Raw genomic sequence first — 23,735 nt, forward strand, 5'->3', positions numbered from 1 at the left:
CAAACTCCAACCCAAACTCCAACCCAAACTCCAACCCAAACTCCAACCCAAACTCCAACCCAAACTCCAACCCAAACCCAAACTCCAACCCAAACTCCAACCCCAACCCAAACTCCAACCCCAACCCAAACTCCAACCCCAACCCAAACTCCAACCCCAACCCAAACTCCAACCCCAACCCAAACTCCAACCCCAACCCAAACTCCAACCCAAACTCCAACCCCAACCCAAACTCCAACCCCAACCCAAACTCCAACCCAAACTCCAACCCAAACTCCAACCCAAACTCCAACCCAAACCCAAACTCCAACCCCAACCCAAACTCCAACCCCAACCCAAACTCCAACCCCAACCCAAACTCCAACCCCAACCCAAACTCCAACCCCAACCCAAACTCCAACCCCAACCCAAACTCCAACCCAAACTCCAACCCCAACCCAAACTCCAACCCCAACCCAAACTCCAACCCAAACTCCAACCCCAACCCAAACTCCAACCCCAACCCAAACTCCAACCCCAACCCAAACTCCAACCCCAACCCAAACTCCAACCCCAACCCAAACTCCAACCCCAACCCAAACTCCAACCCCAACCCAAACTCCAACCCCAACCCAAACTCCAACCCAAACTCCAACCCAAACTCCAACCCAAACTCCAACCCAAACTCCAACCCAAACTCCAACCCAAACTCCAACCCAAACTCCAACCCAAACTCCAACCCAAACTCCAACCCAAACTCCAACCCAAACTCCAACCCAAACTCCAACCCAAACTCCAACCCAAACTCCAACCCAAACTCCAACCCAAACTCCAACCCAAACTCCAACCCAAACTCCAACCCAAACTCCAACCCAAACTCCAACCCAAACTCCAACCCAAACTCCAACCCAAACTCCAACCCAAACTCCAACCCAAACTCCAACCCAAACTCCAACCCAAACTCCAACCCAAACTCCAACCCCAACCCAAACTCCAACCCCAACCCAAACTCCAACCCAAACTCCAACCCCAACCCAAACTCCAACCCAAACTCCAACCCCAACCCAAACTCCAACCCCAACCCAAACTCCAACCCCAACCCAAACTCCAACCCCAACCCAAACTCCAACCCCAACCCAAACTCCAACCCCAACCCAAACTCCAACCCCAACCCAAACTCCAACCCCAACCCAAACTCCAACCCCAACCCAAACTCCAACCCCAACCCAAACTCCAACCCCAACCCAAACTCCAACCCCAACCCAAACTCCAACCCCAACCCAAACTCCAACCCAAACTCCAACCCCAACCCAAACTCCAACCCCAACCCAAACTCCAACCCAAACTCCAACCCCAACCCAAACTCCAACCCCAACCCAAACTCCAACCCCAACCCAAACTCCAACCCCAACCCAAACTCCAACCCAAACCCAAACTCCAACCCCAACCCAAACTCCAACCCCAACCCAAACTCCAACCCCAACCCAAACTCCAACCCAAACTCCAACCCCAACTCCAACCCAAACTCCAACCCAAACTCCAACCCAAACCCCAACCCAAACTCCAACCCCAACCCAAACCCCAACCCAAACTCCAACCCCAACCCAAACTCCAACCTCAACCCAAACTCCAACCTCAACCCGAATTCCAACCATAACCCTAATTCCAACCCTAACTCCAACGCTAACCATAATTCTAACCCTAACACTAATTCTAACCCTAACCCTAACTTTAGCCCAAATCACTTTAGCCTAACTCTAACCCTAATGGGAAAATGAAAAACTTTATTTATTTCATTATTTTTCCCTAAATAAGGGGGTGATAAAGGGGGGGGTTATTTACTTTACATGTTCTCTTGGGTCTCGGCTACCCCTGGCAGCTGGGACCCCGGAGAAAATCCAACTCTGGGGGGCACTATACACATTTTCCACAGTGTCGTGAATTAACAGCGCTGTGGTTTAAGTACCCTTAACTACCGCAGTTAAAAGGTGTATCGGCGGTTAAGGTGTTAAAGACACTAAAGTATTTTTGCTCAGATTCACCTTTTGTTGCCCAAAGCAATCACAGCACAGATTTTATGTACTAAAACAAATTAAAGGATTTTTGTAAATCCATGGAGCTAGATATACTAAAAAAAAAAAAGGATTGTGATGTCATTTCCTTGTTCAACCTCTTCTTTTTATTCTCCATTTTGGAATTGAAGACCATAATGCATTACATACCATGTTTAAATTTATAATGTTTACACACACACACACAAACATAAATCTGGTAAAAATTAAGAGACAACTGCAGTTTTATAAAAAATCTGCTTCTCTACATGTCTGACAGCCAATCCATTCCAGTGTCAGTTGAATTCCAACCAGAGTACACCTCATTCTACTTAAAGTGCTTCTGATTAGGCGATCACCTGAACCAAATCTTAACGAAGGAAAGTATTAAAAAAAACCTGCGGTGGGGTTCACAATCCTCTTGCAACCCAATAGGGTTGGGATTAGGGTATGTTTCCATGTAGCGTATGTTGTAAAGATTTGCTGCGGATTGAATGCTGCGTACAGCCGCAGCATTCAAACCGCAGCGTCCAGATGTTACAGCATAGTGGAGGGGATTTTATGAATGGAAATGGAATTTACTGGTGGAAAGCATGCCAAGACGCATGTAAGCTGTGATTAACAATCATGGTTATTCCACAAAATATTGATTTCTGAACTTTCCCCGAGTTAAAACATTAGTATTGTTGTTTCTAAATGATTATGAACTTGTTTTCTTAGCATTATTTGAGGTCTGCAAGCACTGCATTTTTTTGTTATTTTGACCATTTCTCATTTTCTGAAAAATAAATACAAAATTTAGCGCTTGGAAATTCAAAGACATGTTGTCAGTTTAAAGAATAAAAGAGCAATTTACATTTTACTCAAAAACATATCTATAAAGAGAGAAATCAGACAAACTGAAAATTTTGTCTCTTAACCCCTTCACCCCCAAGGGTGGTTTGCACGTTCATGACCGGGCCAATTTTTACAATTCTGACCACTGTACCTTTATGAGGTCATAACTCTGGAACGCTTCCATGGATCCCAGTGATTCTGACATTGTTTTCTCGTGACATATTGTACTTCATGTTAGTGGTAAAATTTCATTCAAATAACTTGCGTTTATTTGTGAGAAAAACGGAAATTTGGCGAAAATTTTGAAAATTTCGCAATTTTCCAACTTTGAATTTTTATGCCCTTAAATCACAGAGATACGCCACACAAAAAACTTGATAACTAACATTTCCCACATGTTTACTTTACATCAGCACAATTTTGGAACCAAAATTTTTTTTTGGTAGGAAGTTATAAGGGTTAAAAGTTGACCAGCGATTTCTCATTTTTACAACACCATTTTATTTTTAGGACCACATCACATTTGAAGTCGCTTTGAGGGGTCTATATGATAGAAAATACCCAAAAGTGACACCATTCTAAAAACTGCACCCCTTAAAGTCCTCAAAACCACATTCAAGAAGTTTATTAACCCTTTAGGTGCGTCACAGGAATTTTTTTGAATATTTAAAAAGAAATGAACATCTAACTTTTTTTCACAAAAAAAATACTTCAGGTTCAATTTTTTTTAATTTTACCAAGGGTAACATGAGAAATTGGACTGCAAAAGTTATTGTGCAATTTGTCCTGAGTACGCAGATACCTGATATGTGGGGGGGAACCACTGTTTCGGTGCATGGCAGAGCTCAGAATGGAAGGAGCGACGTTTGACTTTTTCAATGCAAAATTGGCTGGAATTCAGATTGGACGCCATGTCACATTTGGAGAGTCCCTGATGTAACTAAACAGTGGAAACATTTTGGAAACTAGACCCCCCAAGGAACTTATCTAGATATGTGGTGAGAACTTTGAACCCACAAGGGCTTTACAGAAGTTTATAACGTACAGCGGTACAATCAAAAAATCATATTTTTTCCACAAAAATGATCTTTTCACCCCAATTTTTATTTTCCCAAGGGTAACAGGACCCTAAAAGTTATTGTGCAATTTGTCCTGAGTACGCTGATACCCCACATGTGGGGGTAAACCACTATTTGGGCGCATGGCAGAGCTCGGAAGGGAAGCAGCGCCATTTGACGTTTTTGGCTGGAATTGAGATCGGACACCATGTCGCGTTTGGAAAACCCCTGATGTACCAAAACAGTGGAAACCCCCCACAAATGACACCATTTTGGAAACTAGACCCCCTAAGGAACTTATCTAGATGTGTGGTGAGAACTTTGAACCCCCATGGGCTTCACAGAAGTTTATAACATAAAGCCATACAATTAAAAAATCATATTTTTTCCACAAAAATGATCTTTTCACCCTCAATTCTTATTTTTCCAAGGGTAACAGGACCCTAAAAGTTATTGTGCAATTTGTCCTGAGTACGCCGATACCCCACATGTGGGGGTAAACCACTATTTGGGCGCATGGCAGAGCTCGGAAGGGAAGCAGCGCCATTTGACGTTTTTGGCTGGAATTGAGATCGGACACCATGTCGCGTTTGGAAAACTCCTGATGTACCAAAACAGTGGAAACCCCCCACAAATGACACCATTTTGGAAACTAGACCCCCTAAGGAACTTATCTAGATGTGTGGTGAGCACTTTGACCCCCCCAGTGCTTCACAGAAGTTTATAATGCCCGGGCGTGAAAATAAAAAATTCGTATTTTTTCCACAAACATGATCTTTTAGTCACCATTTTTTTATTTTCCCAAGGGTACCAGGAGAAATTGGACCCCAAAAGTTGTCCAATTTGTCCTGAGTATGCTGATACCCCATATGTGGGAGAAAACTACTGTATGGGCACATGTCGGGGCTCGGAAGGGAAGTAGTGACGTTTTGGAATGCAGACTTTGATGGAATGGTCTGCGGGTGTCATGTTGCCTTTGGAGAGCCCCTAATGTACCTAAACAGTGGAAACCCCCCACAAATGACACCATTTCGAAAACTAGACCCACTAAGGAACTTATCTAGATGTGAGGTGAGCACTTTGAACCCCCAAGAGCTTCACAGAAGTTTATAATGCCAGGGCATGAAAATAAAAAAATCGTATTAGTCCCCAACTAGCTTCCTCAGGCCCCCGTCGCCATCTTGGATTCGGGGGCCTGGAGGAAAGGAGCCCGCAGCAGCGCTGCACATTGCGCTGCCGTGGGGGCTCAGGGAAGCACGGAGGGAGCCCCCTCCCTGCCGATGCTTCCCTTTAACCCCCGGTACACCGCGATCATGTTTGATCGCGGTGTGCAAGGGGTTAACGTGTCGGGGGCGGTCCGTGACCGCCCCTGACACATTGTGCCGGGTGTCAGCTGTGATAATCAGCTGACACCCGGCCGCGATCAGCGGCGCTCACCACGTGGGCGCCGCTGATCGCGCTAGACGTACTATCCCGTCCATGGGCATAGGGGCCCAGGTCCCATGGACGGGATAGTACGTCTCATGTCAGGAAGGGGTTAAAATCTGTCACCCCATTTTTGAGATATCTTGTGCTCTACACAAGAAGAAATGCGTAGAGCAACACAGCGGACCGGACAGCGGCAGTTTACATACATCTGAACCGATATAAAAAAGGTATTTATGCATGAAAGGTGCGGGGTCAGGGGGAAGCAAAAGTACTAAGAGAATCCTTATGTGACACACAGTTGAATGATATCATTATATGAAATCTCAAGGGGTGACAGATTCCCTTTAACCCCTTTCTGCCATTGGACGCAATAGTGTTGTGAGGTGAAATTTTGACCCCACGCGTTCCAATTCACCAAATAATTTTGCCCGTCTACAAAGGGGGAAAAAGTGTGTGCGTATCAAGCCCCGCCCCTCATTATGATGTCACAATGGTTGCCATGGCGACGCTGATGTCATCAAGCCCCGCCGCTCATTATGATGTCATAATGGTTGACTATGGGATGGAGGATGTGTGATGGGTATATGAGCACTGGACTGTGAGATGGAGGATATGTATGACGGGTATATGGGCACGGGACTATGGGATGGAGGATACGTATGACGGGTATATGGGAACGGGACTATGGGATGGAGAATATGTATGACGGGTATATGGGCACGGGACTATGGGATGGCGGATATGTATGATGGGTATATGGGCACGGGACTATGGGATGGAGGATATGTATGATGGGTACATGGGCATGGGACTATGAGATGAAGGATGTGTGATGGGTATATGGGCACTCGACTATAGGATGGAGAATATGTATGATGGGACTTTGAGGCAGATGGGCTACAGCAGCAGAAGACCACACTGGGTACCACTCCTCTCAGCTAAGAACAGGAAACTGAGGCTACAATTTGCACAAGCTCATCGAAATTGGACAGTAGAAGATTGGAAAAACGTTGCCTGGTCTGATGAGTCTCGATTTCTGCTGCGACATTCGGATGGTAGGGTCAGAATTTGGCGTAAACAACATGAAAGCATGGATCCATCCTGCCTTGTATCAACGGTTCAGGCTGGTGGTGGTGGTGTCATGGTGTGGGGAATTTTTTCTTGGCACTCTTTGGGCCCCTTGGTACCAATTGAGCATCGTTGCAACGCCACAGCCTACCTGAGTATTGTTGCTGACCATGTCCATCCCTTTATGACCACAATGTACCCAACATCTGATGGCTACTTTCAGCAGGATAATGCGCCATGTCATAAAGCTCGAATCATCTCAGATTGGTTTCTTGAACATGACAATGAGTTCACTGTACTCAAATGGCCTCCTCAGTCACCAGATCTCAATCCAATAGAGCATCTTTGGGATGTGGTGGAACGGGAGATTCGCATCAGGGATGTGCAGCCGACAAATCTGCGCCAACTGTGTGATGCCATCATGTCAATATGGTCCAAAATCTCTGAGGAATGCTTCCAGCACCTTGTTGAATCTCTGCCACGAAGAATTGAGGCAGTTCTGAAGGCAAAAGGGGGTCCAACCCGTTACTAGCACGGTGTACCTAATAAAGTGGCCAGTGAGTGTATATATATATGTGTGTGTGTGTGTGTGTGTGACATACATCAGCGACCGGCCCCCCCGCCAGGTATCGCTGATCGTGCAGGATCGTCCTGGGCCATTTTTTGATAGTTGGTCTCCCGCTGGCCAGCACGCACCGCTACGTGTGGTAGCGGGAGAGCAACGATCAGCGACGCTGCACGCTGGTATCTAAGGTAAACAACGGGTTTCTAAGAGCCGTGCGGCTCTTGGATACCTGCTGTTTACCCTGGAAACCAAAGACTGTTTGTGTTCGCCTCAGCTTGTTTTCATTGTATGGAGACATTGCTATCAATCAAGATGCCGAAAATCTGTATTGAGCGATAACGTATCATAACAAAAAGCTTGCTATATTTTTATGCAGTCTGGATAATCCTGTAAGCTGAATAAATCAGCCCGAGTCCTATAGCGTGTTTACATGCAATGCTCCTGTTCACTGACAGAAGACGTCCTAAAAATGGCACAGACATATCTAGCAGTACATGATAGCAATCTTCATAGATTTTTACATTACAAATAAATGAGTGCCATACAACTAATAAGGCTGGGTTGACAGGCTGTGTACACATTACGGCTCAGGTGAGGTAGCAAAGCCCCTGCAACTATGCTGACGCATCATACGAATTGCAGCTAAAAGCAGGTAATGGCAATCCTGATCAGACATCAGTTAGGGCCACCGACGTTACTCCCTTCCCCTGTTACAGGATCGTGGCGTGGTGATATTCTGCAATGGTAACCGGGTATGACAGATGTTCCCATCACTGTCATCTTGGTATTCCTGTGAAGCCCAGCTGATGGATGCACTACACAGGAGACCATGATTTGTGCTATACACTACAGTAAATTATACAAGCAAAATTTTGAAAAATATTAGAACAAAAATACATTTCAACCTTTTACCTGGTTAAAACATATTGTCACACCCACGAAAGTTTGATGTATGAAAATAAAATTATTTAACACATTCCCAGGTAAAAATTGTACAAAATAATGTCCTCCAAACATGCAATAAAAAGCAATAAAAGATAGTATGTGCCATAAAATGATAGTAATGACTAAAAAAAAGTTACGATGAATATGGTGACAAACCAAACATTTTGAGGGGTTTGTTCTGTTTTGCCATTTCACATCACTTGGAATGCTTTTCCCATTTTTCAGGACATTGCATGTTAAAGCGAATGGTGTCATTCAGAACTACAACTTGTCCTGCACAAAACAAGCACTTATATGACTGTCCAGCTATGGTCCTTGGAAGAAGGGGAGTGAAAAAAAAAAAAAAAAGCTTTAGGGAGGGGTTTAACCCCTTCACCTCCAAGGGTGGTTTGCCTGTTCATGACCGGGCCAATTTTTACAATTCTGACCACTGTCCCTTTATGAGGTAATAACTCAAACGCTTCCATGGATCCCGGTGATTCTGACATTGTTTTCTCGTGACATATTGAACTTCATGTTAGTGGTAAAATTTAATTCACATAACCTGCGTTTATTTGTGAAAAAAAAAAACAGATATTTGGCGAAAATTTTTAAAATTCGCAATTTTCCAACTTTGAATTTTTATGCCCTTAAATCACAGAGAAATGTCACATAAAATACTTAATAAACAACATTTCCCACATGTTTACTTTACATCTGCACAATTTTGGAAACAAAATTTTTTTTTGTTAGGAAGTTATCAGGGTTAAACGTTGACCAGCAATTTCTCATTTTTGCAACACCATTTTATTTTTAGGGACCACCTCACATTTGAAGTCACTTTGAGGGGTCTATATGATAGAAAATACCCAAAAGTGACACCATTCTAAAAACTGCACCCCTTAAGGTGCTCAAAACCACAGTCAAGAAGTTTATTAACCCTTCAGGTGCGTCACAGAAATTTTTTGAATGTTTAAAAAAAATGAACATTTAACTTTTTTTTCACAAAAAAAATTACATCAGGTCCAATTTTTTTTTTTACTTTACCAAGGGTAACAGGAGAAATTGGACACAAAAGTTATTGTGCAATTTGTCCTGCGTACTCTGAAACATGAAATGTGTGTGTGGGGGGGGGGTGGAAGCAATGTTTTGGCGCATGGCAGAGTTCAGAAGGGAAGGAAAACATTGCAAAATTGGCTGGAATTCAGATCGGACGCCATGTCACGTTTGGAGAGCCCCTAATGTGCCTAAACAGTGGAAACCCCCCACAAGTGACCCCATTTTGGAAACTAGACCCCCTAAGGAATTTATCTAGATATGTGGTGAGAACTTTGAACCCCCAAGGGCTTCACAGAAGTTTATAACGTACAGCCGTACAATTAACAATCATATTTTTTCCACAAAAATTATCTTTTCACTCCTAATTTTTATTTTCTCAAGGGTAACAGGACCCCAAAAGTTATTGTGCAATTTTTCCTGAGCACGCCGATACCCCACATGTGGGGGTAAACCACTATTTGGGCGCATGGCAGCGCTCGGAAGGGAAGCAGCACCATTTGACTTTTTTGGCTGGAATGGAGATTGGATGCCATGTCGCGTTTGGAAAGCCCCTGATCTGCCAAAACAGTGGAAATCCCCCACAAATGACACTATTTTGGAAACTAGACCCCCCAAGCAACTTATCTAGATGTGTGGTGAGAACTTTGAACCCCCCAGTGCTTCACAGAAGTTTATAAAGCCCTGGCTTGAAAATAAAAAAAAATAAAAAAAAAAATCATATTTTATCCACAAACATGTTCTTTTAGTCCCCAATTTTTTTATTTTCCCAAGGGTAACAGGAGAAATTGGACCCCAAAAGTTGTTGTCCAATTTGTCCTGAGTACACTGATACCCCATATGTGGGAGAAAACTACTGTATGGGCACAAGTCAGGGCTTGGAAAGGAAGTAGTGACGTTTTGGAATGCAGACTTTGATGGAATGGTCTGCGGGTGTCATGTCGCGTTTGGAGAGCCTCTGATGTGCCTAAACTGTTGAAACTCCCCACAAGTGACCCCATTTTGGAAACTAGACCCCTCAAGGAACTTATCTAGATGTGTGGTGAGCACTTTGAACCTCCAAGTGATTCACAGAAGTTTATAACGCCCGGGTGTGAAAATAAAAAAAAAAACTTTTTTTTTTCCCAAAAAAATGATATTTTTGCCCCCAATTTTTTTTTTTCCTAAGGGTAACAGGAGAAATTGGACCCCAAACGTTGTTTTGCAATTTGTCCTGAGTAGGCTGATACCCCATATGTAGGGGTAAAACACTGTTTGGGCGTTTGGCAGAGCTTGACTTTTTCAACGCAGAATTGGCTGGAATTGAGATCAGACGCCATGTTGCGTTTGGAGAGCACCTGATGTGCCTAAACAGTGGAAACCCTCCAATTCTAACTTCAACCCTAACCCCAACACACCCCTAACCCTAATCTCAGCCCTAACCCTAACCCTAGCGGGAAAATGGAAATAAATTTTTTTTTATTTTATTAAATAAATCCGATAATAAAGGTGGCCGGTTACTTTGGCAACAAGCAGTGAACTGCAGAATAAAAAATACCTTTGTTCTTCAATTACAAGAGAATTTTTAAGAGGTAAATTACAAAGTTCCTTGTTTTTACAAGCACTTTGCAATTTCATCTATTTATTGCAAGTTAGGAAGAGACAACCCCTTTAAATCGATACCATGCAATATTACAATTTGGCGAACAATACTAATCACAAAGGCTGAGCGTTGAAGGACACAATGTTTTGCTTTTAATGACTCGCCTTTGTCAAAACTCACTTGCCGTCCACATCAATCAGGGACAATGGAGCTGGATCTGAAGCCTTGCCATAGGAGCGGCGCTTATTTGCAAGAGCGGTGAACAAGTGCAAGGTGAGTTTGCTAAGCTATGGTGAAATACTAGACACTTTTAGGAAGCTTGGAAATACACAACCAAGTAAGAAAATATCACCATTATTTGATAGGTGAGTATTCATGAAAAAATATTTGACTACACAAAAACTGTGAATGATCATAAACACAACAAAAATATATTAAAAAGGTATTGATTTTATTGATACATACAATTAAAATATATTATAATACTGGGGAGCAATACACAGAAAAAATAAAAATTTCACAACAATCATATTCACAACACATACAGTATGTAGGACGGGCTAATTGTTACGTTCTCATTACACTAGCCATCTAAAAAATGAAATATAGGATAAACCTATCAAAACAGACCAATAAATGTATAAATACTTAAATATGTAAATGGGTTAACTGTGTGTGTGTGTGTGTGTGTGCAATAAATAAATATATATATATATATATATATATATATATATATATATACACACACACACACACACACACATATATATATATATACATACACACACACACACACACACACACGTTTCGCTCTTGGCTTTCTCAAGGAGTCTGATGAGAGCATAGCCATTAGCCCCTCCTACATATGTCGTATGAATGCGTCTGTTTTGAACTTCTAATTTTTTCTGTGCATTGCTCCTCATTTTAATTGCATGTATCAATAAAATCTATACCTTTTAATACATTTTTATGTTTTGTTTTTGGTCATTCACTTTTTTATGTATTCAAATTTAGGAAGCTGTTGATTGTGAGAACAAAGTGTTGGATGCAGAATAGCAGTGGGAAACCTGATGACAAGTTACCTTCATGAATAACAAAGATATAGAGAAATACAAAAGCACAGTAACTCTATATTGAATGCTAACATTGTTTGGCAACGTGGATTATTCTCTTCTTACCTCTTCGATCTCCTTTGTTTTTGCTGCAATTACTTTTGAGCGGCTGCCAAGTGGAGACATTTCACAGAGTTCTGAATTGCCAGAAATGCCTGCCTCCATGTCTGCTGTCTGATCAACATACAATGCAGAGGATGAGCCGGCCTTAGAAACAAAAGTACAATAGTTTACTAGATGAACATCTTTCAGTATTCGCTGAGGTTGTCTTAAGGGGATTATGGACATATCTAGGTCTATGAAGGTCTGTTTCCCATAACTAAGAATTCTGCTCCCGACACATAGTGAAGATTGCCAAATGCCAGATACTATATATAGAGCAATGATGACAAGATAGCCCCTTTTGTGCGGCTTTGCCATGGAGAGATCTTTATTCACATCCTAACCAGCTAGAACAGTACCAATATGTGGCTATGGATAAATCTGAAAAAGTCACCACCAGAAACACTATTCACCTGTTGTTATATTGGTAATCTGCATGGAAATAACATTTAAATCATTTTACTGGTGCAGTGGCTACAGAGAGAAAACTAAGTTATATTCTCCCTGCAGCTACTTACTTCCAGTCATTGAGGCGGTGCAGGGAGCGGTTAGAGTTACTGCTCAGTACACACCGAGCATAATGTAATCACCCCCCTGCACTTTGACTGACATCATTCTCTGCATTCACATACTGCACAGCAGGCTTTCAATCAATATGCTGTGTAGTGATCGATGACTGTGACAGCCCACTGTACCGCCCAATGACTGAAAATGATTGACGGCAGAGCGAATAAAACTTCATTTTCTCCCTGTAGACGCTCTTACATGAAGCCTGCCAGACATGATTTAAAAGCTATTTAAATGCAGATTACTGCTATATCTATAAGAGAATAATGTTTCTGGAGGTGACAAATTCCCTTAAAGTATTTTGAGATCATAAAACAATAGGAATATTCCTGCAGTCTCGAGGCAAAAAGGCTATCCAAAATTTCAATTTAACCATGCAATTTGATAGTTCAGCTCAAGGCAATAAATAAATCATGCATAGCTAATATGATGATCAATATGGCATAGGGAGATATCTATGTTAGAACATCTTATTGTGGCTATGAAGAAAGGGTAAGAAAAGATTTCCCAATATGCCAGTGAGGTCTGCGCACAGAAGACGTCAGGCTTCCTAACTATACATTTTTATGCATAGAATCTAGTGATGAGCGAGTATACTCGTTACTGGAGATTTCCCGAGCATGCTGGGGTGATCTTTGCAAATTTGGATGTGCTCGGAGATTTAGTTTCTGTCGCCGTAGCTGCATGATTTGTGGCTGCTGGACAGGCTGAATACATGTGAGGATTGCCTGTTTCTTAGGTCTTAATACATGTGGGGATTTCCTATTTCACAAACCTTGTATCTTCATTATCCCACAACCCAAAACAACGGTTCAGCACATTTAACTCTCTCCTCCGCCCACCACTGCCATCTCCACCTCCCATCATCTCTGCTGTGGACTTTGCCACCTACTTCAAAAACAAGATCGACCAAACAAGGCAAACCTGTACTGTTCCACCACCCCACATACCAGATCTCTGCCCTTCCCTAATAACCTCCCTCTCCAACATCACTGAAGGAGAGCTTACTCATCTCCTTTCCAAATCACACCTCACCACCTGTGCACTTGACCCCATCCCTTCCCACCTGCTCCCCAACCTCACTAACACGCTCATTCCAGCCCTAACCCATCTCTTCAACCTATCGCTATCTTCTGGTACCTTCCCTTCTGCCTTCAAACATGCCACCATCACACCCATCCTCAAAAAAACAAACCTTGACCCAACTGCTATGCCCAGCTATTGCCCCATATCACTGCTCCTGTTTGTTTCCAAACTCCTTGAACAGCATGTCCATGCTCATTTTTCCTCCCACCTCTCATCTAACTCTCTCCTTGACATCCTCCAATCTGGCTTCCGCCCCCACCACTCCACTGAAACTGCCCTGACCAAAATTAATGACTTACACACAGCCAAAGCTAACAGATAGTTCTCCATCATCCTCCTTCTCGACCTGTCCTCTGCCTTCGACACAGTCGAGCACTGCCTACTTCTACAGATTCTTTCTTCCCTTGGCATCAAAGACCTTGCCCTATCCTGGATTGCCTCATACCTTTCTGACCGCACATTTAGCGTTTCCCACTCCCACACTACCTCCTCATCCCGCCCTCTCTCTGTTGGAGTTCCCCAAGGCTCTGTCCTGGGGCCCCTACTTTTTTCCATATATACCCTTGGCCTAGGACAACTCAAAGTCCCATGGCTTCCAGTACCACCTGTATGCGGACGACACTCAGATCTACCTCTCTGGTCCAGATGTCACCTCTCTGCTGTGCAGAATCCCGGAGTGCCTATCAGCCATATCCTCCTTTTTCACCGCTCGCTTTCTAAAACTCAATGTAGACAAAATTGAACTCATCATCTTTCCTCCATCTCACGTATCTTCCCTACCCAATCTATCTATTATGATGAATGGCATCACGCTCTCTCCCGCACCTGAAATCCGCTGCCTCGGAGTAACTCTCGACTCTGCCCTGTCCTTCAAACGGCACGCCCAAACTCTTGCCACCTCCTGTCGCCTCCAACTCAAAAATATTTTGAGCGGTCTAAGCCGCAAAGCATTACTGGGAACGCGAGGCCGGGCGCATGGAAAGAAGACAGGAGGCCGTCGGAAGGTGAGAATAACTTTTTTTTATTTTTTAAAATTATTTTTGTACAGGGCCGCGGCAGTGATTGGTCGCGGCTACAGGGCCGCGTTGCTGATTTGTCGCCGACAGAGGGCCGCGACGCTGATTGGTCGCGGCTACGCGGAAAGGGGGGTGAGGGGACCATGCAAACCAGGACTGGGGGGTGAGGGGACCATGCATACCAGGATTGGGGGGTGAGGGGACCATGCATACCAGGATTGGGGGGTGAGGGGACCATGCATACCACGAAAGGGGGGTGAGGGGACCATGCATACCACGAAAGGGTGTTGAGGGGACCATGCATACCACGAAAGGGGGTTGAGGGGACCATGCATACCAAGAAAGGGGGGTGAGGGGACCATGCATATCAGGATTGGGGGTGAGGGGACCATGCATACCAGGATTGGGGGGGTGAGAGGACCATGCATATCAGGAAAGGGGGGTGAGGGGACCATGCATACCACGAAAGGGGGGTGAGGGGACCATGCATACCACGAAAGGGGGGTGAGGGGACCATGCATACCACGAAAGGGGGGTGAGGGGACCATGCATACCAAGAAAGGGGGGTGAGGGGACCATGCATACCAAGAAAGGGGCGTGAGGGGACCATGCATACCAAGAAAGGGGCGTGAGGGGACCATGCATACCAAGAAAGGGGCGTGAGGGGACCATGCATACCAAGAAAGGGGGGTGAGAGGACCATGCATATCAGGAAAGGGGGGTGAGGGGACCATGCATACCAGGAAAGGAGGGTGAGGATACCATGCATACCGGGATTGGGGGGTGAAGGGACCATGCATACCAGGATTGGGGGGTGAGAGGACCATGCATACCAGGACTGGGGGGTGAGGGGACCATGCACACCCCAAAAGGGGGGTAAGAGGTCCATGCATATCAGGAAAGGGGGGTGAGGGGACCATGCATACCAGGAAAGGAGGATGAGGATACCATGCATACCAGGATTGAGGGGTGAGGGGACCATACATACCAGGAAAGGGGGGTGACGGTGAGCATACATACCAGGATTGGGGTGTGAGAGGACCATACATACCAAGAAAGGGGGGTGAGGGGACCATGCATACCAGGATAGGCGGGTGAGGGGACCATGCATACCAGGATTGGGGGGTGAGAGGACCATGCATACCAGGACTGGGGGGTGAGGGGACCATGCATACCCCAAAAGGAGGGTAAGAGGACCATGCATACCAGGATTGGGGGGTGAGGGGACCATGCATATCAGGAAAGGGGGGTGAAGGGACCATGCATATCAGAGGATAGGGGGGTGAGGGGACCATGCATACCAGGAAAGGGGGGTGAGGATACCATGCACATCAGGAAAGGGGGGTGAGGATACCATGCATACCAGGATTGGGGGGGGTGAGAGAACCATACATATCAGGATTGGGGTGGTGCATTATTGCATTATTATTAAATCTTCAAAAATAAACTGCATATATATTCTAGAATACCCGATGCCAGTGGCGTATCTAGGGGGGGGCAGCCGGGGCAGTTGCCCCGGGCGCAGCCAGCAGGGGGGCGCAGTCGGGCCGCCTAATGCAGCGGTCCGCAGTGTCCTCCCTGTCGGCTGCGTTCTGCCGCCCCCCGGCCTGGGAGTCGGCGGTTCTCTGTGTCAGCTGTCAAGCTGACAGCCGGCGCAGAGAAGGAGGCCGTGCCGGCTCCCAGGGAGCAATTGTACTGGCGTCTATACAGACGCCTGTACAATTGAAGCTCTGACCGCCGGGCCAGAGCGACGTCAGCAGCGTGATCAGGTCATGTGATCACGCTGCTGACGTCACTCCCCGGCGCCCAAAGCAAACGCTGGTGGTAAGTGTGCTCCTCTGTGGAGCTGAAGAACCACCGAAGATGGGAGATGAGGGGGAGTTAATGAGTGGAGATGGGGGGGATTTGTAGAGGGGATGGCGGTTAATGTGTGGGGGTATTTAGAGTGGGGATGGGGGTTAATGTGTGTGGGGGGTTAATGAGTGGGGATGCCATGGGGTTAATGTGTGGGGGTATTTGGAGTGGAGATGGGGGTTATTTAATGTGATGGGGGTTAATGAGTGGGGATTGGGTTAATGTGTGCGGGGGTTAATGAGTGGGGATGGGGGTTAATGTGTGGGGGTATTTGGAGTGCTGATGGGGGTTAATGAGTGGGGATTGGGTTAATGTGTGGGGGGATTTGGAATGGGGATGGGGGTACTTAATGTGTGTGGGGGATTGAGGATGGGGGGATTTAATGTGTGGGGAGATTTGAGGACACAAAATAAAGAGTATGTATGAGGAAACAGTATGGGGGTTGGGTGCAGACAGTATGGGGAGCGAATGGGTTAATGTATGTGGATGGACACAGTATGGGGAGTCGGGGATATGTGTGAGCAGGCAGTATAGAGAGTGAGGGGGTAAATATATGAGGAGACAGTATGGTGAACAGGTGGGATGCTAGAGGGGAATAGTGTGAGGCGACAGTATATTGCAGATATTTTTATTTAGGAGCATTATAATGACACTTCTATCTTTAAGGGCGTCGTGTGGAGATTTGCTGCAGAAGACCGGAGAAGATGGAAGTCTGCAGAGACGAGATGTGGATGAGAAAACTCATCATGGGGTCTGGACAAGAAGAAGAAAAGGTGACCGACTGCAGAGACGACGTAATCTATCAGGTACTTGGATGTAAATGTTATTTGTGATACTGACTAATTCTCATGTTTTTATTTGTTAGGAGCATTACAAGGGTTCTCCAGGTTTGTGCTGAGTCTGCAGTCATTCTATGTGACTGCAGACGTCTGAATTCTCACAGTGCTCACTGAACGCTGTCAGGATTCTCTCGTGCCGGTAATTTACATACATGCGGTCACATGCTGACTAGACATGTGTGGCCTCACTCAATGATAATGAACGGAGCGAGGCCGGGCACGTCTAGTCGGAATGTGGCCAGAAGTATATAAATCACATACTTGTGCTGACATGACTGTACATCGGCAAGGGAGAATCCTAAAAGTGTGCAGTGCATTTGTTGTGAGAATTCAGAAGCTGCAATGTCAGGATTCAGCTCTGCAGGCTCCAGCAGTCATCACATGGACACTTCACTCATATGAGATTTTCATAGGTATGGTCCTGTGACAACGAGCTTCTCTTCCTGCTTCTCTCAGTTTTTTTACTGAACATTGAGAGCATTAGGAGGAGCAGCTCGTGGGTACATGGCTAAGTGTGCAAGTCGCATATGTACTTGGGGGGGGGGGGGGGGGGGGCGCCGAACCGAATTCTTGCCCCGGGTGCCAGAAAGCCTAGATACGCCTCTGCCCGATGCGTTAGAATCGGGCCACCATCTAGTGTTGTTATACAAGCAACCTGCATAAGAAAAACTTACTAAACATTTTAAGAGCAACAACCACAGAAATACTCCATATCTCAGGATTTTGCAGGGAAAAAAAAACGTAAATGTGTTCAAAGCCTCTACAGGCAATGAGCTTCAAATCACTTATAGAGAAATCCTAAGGTAATATAAGCCACAAAAAGACACGTTGGTATTATTCAATATGTCACTGAGAAAATGATCTATTCTAGCATTTTTAAACACTTTTTTGGTGATTACTTTGTACCCCGTTCATACTGCACCCCCACACACAAATGATACACCATTTGAAAGGTAAACTTGCCCCCTTCAGCAAAAAAATAGCCTAACAAACCACACATCCACGATTTGATCATAAAATACATTTTAAACATTAATTTTCATAAACCTGCAGTAACGAAAAGTGACCTGCAGGTGGCACCACAGTACCCCAAAGCACATAACCACAAAGCTGCTCCACAAACACACACGATACATCATTTGAAAGGTAAACTTGCCCCCTTCAGCAAGAAAACAGCCAAACAAACCACACAGTCACGATTTTATCACTAGATACAGTTTAAACATTCATTTTCATAAACCTGCAAAAAAACACAATGACTCGCAGGTGGCACCTCAACCGGAAAACATTTTTTGGCCTCTACTTATCAAACCAATTTATGGTATTACCAATCTACATATATAATTACCTGTCTGTGTTCATCATCTCATGAAATACATTTACATTTGACCAGCTTGCTTTTTCTGAAATTGCCTGCGCCCTCGACGACCAATGTGCAAAAATTTTGCATGGGCCAAGCTAGTTTCATTAAAAATAAGAAGTACCTTTACAATTTCTTCTGTTGCATCAGGTAAGTTACTTTCGGACCCTTTCTCAAATGCCCACTTGGAAGCAGCTTCTATGAAAGGAATCTCTGCCAGGCGACTCGACTTATCCAATTCTACACTCTGTAAACAGCAAATCAAATAGTTTATGATGGGACTGATAAAAGAGTTCATAATTTCTAAGCAATCAAACATTATAATTTGCTGAACATATCCTGAGAAATGGAAGGTTTGCATATCTTAAGGCCCCTTTACATTTAGCGATGCACCAGCGATCCCGACCAGCGATATGACCCGGTCAGGATCGCTGGTGCATCGCTAAATGGTCGCTAGTGAGCTGCCACACAGGAAGATCTCAGAGCGATGCAGCAGCAATACAGCGGACGATACTTACCTTTCTTTCGTCCACACGTCGCTCGTCGGCGCCAGCAGGAAGCACCCGATGAGAAATGGAGCTGCACGATCAGCGACACGACAGCGGGGGAGCCGGTTGGAGGTAAGTATCACACATAGCGATACCGCTAGCGATATCTCTGCTGTGTCATCAAATCGGTGATGCTTTAGCGATATCGCTATGTGTAAAACCCCCTTTAAGCTGGCTGTAGACATTAGATAGCTGTCTGACGAACAATGCTTCAGCTGATCGTTTGACCGACAGGCATCTCAATCATATCTCTCATACACAAAAGTGGTCCTGTGAGAAAGTCACTGACTGCCATCTCAGACATATCTCCCCTATGTAGGAGCGCTTGTTTGTCTGAGGGGCACTGTGGGGGGGACATTATGGAAAGGGTCAGTGCAGGGGATATTACAGAGGTGCAGTGTGTGTGGGGGGGTGATGCCTGGAAGTGGTGTTTTAGAGGGAAGTCTGGAGAGATGAGTTCTGGCCATGAAATCTTATCATGGCATCTTTGCTACATGAAGACAAAAGGGATGTGAATGACTTCAATCAGAGAAAATATCTAATATATAAAGCTCAATGTGGGTGTGTATGTATGTATGTGTGTGTGTATGTCCGGGATTGGCATCCGCACCGTCACAGCTACAGCCACAAAATTTTGCTCAGTCACATGTCTGGACCCCCGAGAGTGTCATAGGCTATGTTGTGAGGTGAAATTTTAACAACGCGCGTTCCAATTCACCAAACAATTTTGCCCCTATCTACATAATGGGGAAAAAGTGAAAGGAAAAGTGTTGGAGGCAAATTGACAGCTGCCAGATGTGATCAAGGGGGACTTAAAGAATGAGAGCGATGGCGCCAAAGAGTATATACCATACAGTTGCTAAGGTGGGGCCCTGACATGGGATACTCACTACACACGGGGATATGAACACACACACAAAATGCGTCACACACTACCACGTGCTTCAACACATATACCACCCTCAGCACACATTTCACCACACATACACCAACCTCGCCACATAAAAGTCGAAACACAAAAGTCGCCACTCAAAACTCGCCACACTGTCCCAGAGCTGTTTAAAAGATGAAAAATGAGCTGTGATTGGTTGCTATCAGCAACAGTTTTCTTTGTAGACAGTTGTGGTAACTGAGGCCTATTATTCTTATCATTTATATGGTGTAAAGCCCCCGTTACACACCGATATCGCTAGCAATATCGCTGTAAAGTCACCGATTTTGTGACGTTGCAGCGATATTGCTAGCGATACATGTGATACTTACCTCCGACCGGCTCCCCCGCTGGTTATCGCTGATCGCGCGAGAAGCTCCTGGACCATTCCTCGTCGGCCACTTCCTGCGGCGCTTCCTGCTGTGACGACGAGCGACGCGTGGAGCCGGGCGGGAGGACGCAGGATCGCCTCATCTGACAGGTAAGTAGCGATCCCCGTCCCCAGCGATGTCGCTGGTGAGATCTGCCTGAGTGGCAGCTCACTAGCGACCACCTAGCAATTCACCAGCGATCCTGACAGCGTCATATCGCTGGTCGGGATCGCTGGCGAGTTGCTAGGTGTAACGGTACCCTTATCGTCCTTCTGTAAAGCTGGAAATAACACAATTTATTTCCGTGCCAACACAGACCACCCTCTGACACAGACTGCAGGGGGAGCCCAGTATCACACAGGATAGGATTAGATACACAGCTCAGCAGTCAGTATCACACACGATAGGATTAGATACACAGCTCAGCAGTCAGTATCACACAGGAGAGGATTAGATACACAGCTCAGCAGACGGTATCACACAGGATAGGATTAGATATGCAGCTCAGCACACAGTATCACACAGAATAGTATTAGATACACGGCTCAGCAGACAGTATCACACAGAATAGGATTAGATACACGGCTCAGCAGTCAGTATCACACAGGATAGGATTAGATACACAGCTCAGCAGTCAGTATCACACAGGATAGGATTAGATACACAGCTCAGCAGATGGTATCACAGGATAGGATTAGATACACAGCTCATTAGTCAGAATCTCACAGGATAGGATTAGATACATGGCTCAGCAGATGGTATCACAGGATAGGATTAGATACACAGCTCATTAGTCAGTATCACACAGGATAGGATTAGATACACGGCTCGGCAGTCAGTATCACACAGGATAGGATTAGATACGCAGCTCAGCACACAATATCACACAGAATAGTATTAGATACACAGCTCAGCAGACAGTATCACACAGGATAGGATTAGATACACAGCTCAGCAGTCAGTATCGCACAGGATAGGATTAGATACACAGCTCAGCAGTCAGTATCACACAGGATAGGATTAGATACGCAGCTCAGCGCACAGCATGACACAATAGTATTAGATACACGGCTCAGCAGACAGTATCACACAGAATAGGATTAGATACACGGCTCAGCAGTCAGTATCACACAGGATAGGATTAGATGCACGGATTTTATGTGCAATATAATCATTTTAATTTGTTATAACTAACCACAGTTGGTTACTAGGACCAGGCAACGCCGGGCTCTTCAGCTAGTTACCTATAATAGGTAACTGGTTTAAATGTTTATCTGTGACGCTGCCTGCATCTCATCAGTGATTTGATTCCTGTATATATTGCAGTCTGAAGATGGTTGGTAGCAACAAAAGCCAGTATCTCCTTACCATTGTTAAAGATATACTGGGAGTTGTAGGTTCATGATATAAAATTTGATATGTGGCTGACCTGACATTACAATTGATCGCTGTACTAAGCTCGGCGCTGCATTCATGTACTAGTGGTTCTGGTGATGTATTCATGCAAGTACTCCTTTACATTTTTTGTGGCCCTTGATATTGGTTCAGCATGGCAATGTAGCACTTGGACAAAAAAAATGCTGCGTACCTCTGTGCTAAGCAGTCAGACATCACGTTACATGACACACTTTCAGCCTTTTATGCTTAGAAAAACTATAACAAAATTACATAATAGAAAAACTGTACAGATAAACCTACCTTTGCTGGAGGAATGCCTACTGAGCTGGATGGTGACGCATCTTTAGACGATCGCACAGCATGTGTGGCAGGTCGCTCTTTACCTGCAATACAAACAGTGTTAGGGTGTGTGCACACGCTGCGGATTCTGCTGCGGTTCCGAAGCGGATTTGGCCACTGCGGGTCCGCTGCGGTGTACAGTACCATTATTCCCTAAGGGAATAAAAAAACGCAGTGCAGACGGTGAGTATATTTCCTGCGGTTTTAAAACCGCAGAAAGAATTGACATGTCAATTCTTTCTGCGGATTCCCATCTCCTCCATTTTACAAATTCCGCGCGGCCAAATCCGCAGCACGTACCCTTACAGAAGTTACAACTAATGTCTGCTGCAATTTTAGTTACTTTTTAGAATAGTTTGTTCAATTTTATAGAAATATATTTAGCATATAATGAAAATCTATGTTCCAATATTGTAATTTGTGTTACAGCCTATGATAACGTTAAATAGCTCTGCTTGCTATCAGTAAACAGAAATATTCTTGTTTATAGCCGGGACTGAAGAATCATAAAGACCTAAGACTTACCAATTAACCTTACCTGCTGCAAGTAGAGGGAAACATCAAATTTATTTCTAGGCACATGCCTTAGGCTAGTTTCATACTAGCGTATTGCCAAGTGCGGACAGTTGCGGACTTCCTCTGTGAAGCTCCGCCCACTACCGCACCTCCTCCTGTCAGCTCCGCCTACCTCGGCATGCGGACCCTATCTTTCGCATTGAGTACGCAGGCCGTGCCGATGTATGTGGATGCCGCCGCATGGGTCGTTTTGACAATGCGGCGTCCGCACTAAAATGGCGTACAGCGGTACAATTAAAAAAATCATTTTTTCCACAAAAATGATCTTTTCACCCCCAATTTTTATTTTCCCAAGGATAACAGGACCCTAAAAGTTATTGTACAATTTGTCCTGAGTACGCTGATACCCCATATGTGGGTGTAAACGACTATTTGGGCGCATGGCAGAGCTCAGAAGGGAAGCAGCGCCATTTGACTTTTTTGGCTGGAATTGAGATCGGACACCATGTCGCGATTGGAAAACCCCTGATGTACCCAAACAGTGGAAACCCCCACAAATGACACAATTTTGTAAACTAGATCCCCCAAGGAACTTATCTAGATGTGTGGTGAGAACTTTGAACCCCCAAGGGCTTCACAGAAGTTTATAACATACAGCCGTACAATTAAAAAATCATATTTTTCCCACAAAAATGATCTTTTCACCCTCAATTCTTATTTTTCCAAGGGTAACAGGACCCTAAAAGTTATTGTAACATTTGTCCTGAGTATGCTGATACCCAACATGTGGGGGTAAACCACTATTTGGGCGCATGGCAGAGCTCGGAAGGGAAGCAGCGCCATTTGACGTTTTTGGCTGGAATTGAGATCGGACACCATGTTGCCTTGTTGCCCACAAATGACACCATTTTGGAAACTAGACCCCCCCAAGGAACTTATCTAGCTGTGTGGTGAGCACTTTGAACCCCCCCAGTGCTTCATAGAAGTTTATAACACCCGGGCGTGAAAATAAAAAATTTGTATTTTTTCCACAAACATGATCTTTTAGTCACCAATTTTTTTTTATTTTCCCAAGGCTAACAGGAGAAATTGGACCCCAAAAGTTGCTGTCAAATTTGTCCCGAGTACGCCGATACCCCATATGTGGG

The 23,735-nt window shown here is 44.8% G+C and overlaps 1 protein-coding gene across 12 annotated transcripts in view; it reads right to left on the reverse strand.

Moving 5' to 3' along the window:
- The window catches only part of PPHLN1 (periphilin 1), a 185,386-nt gene that overhangs the window by 55,371 nt on the left and 106,280 nt on the right, over positions 1-23,735 (reverse strand). For all 12 annotated transcript variants that reach the window (XM_073573247.1, XM_073573252.1, XM_073573249.1 and 9 more), the window contains 3 exons: positions 22,033-22,115; positions 18,609-18,731; positions 11,727-11,867 (listed from right to left, as the gene is read on the reverse strand). In XM_073573247.1, the coding sequence (XP_073429348.1) occupies positions 11,727-11,867; positions 18,609-18,731; positions 22,033-22,115 (347 nt within the window). The remainder of the gene's footprint in view (positions 1-11,726; positions 11,868-18,608; positions 18,732-22,032; positions 22,116-23,735) is intronic.

This window comes from Dendrobates tinctorius, unplaced genomic scaffold (assembly GCF_039654945.1).
Source record: "Dendrobates tinctorius isolate UK_male_01 unplaced genomic scaffold, ASM3965494v1 ptg000035l, whole genome shotgun sequence".
Taxonomy (NCBI): Eukaryota; Metazoa; Chordata; class Amphibia; order Anura; family Dendrobatidae; genus Dendrobates; species Dendrobates tinctorius.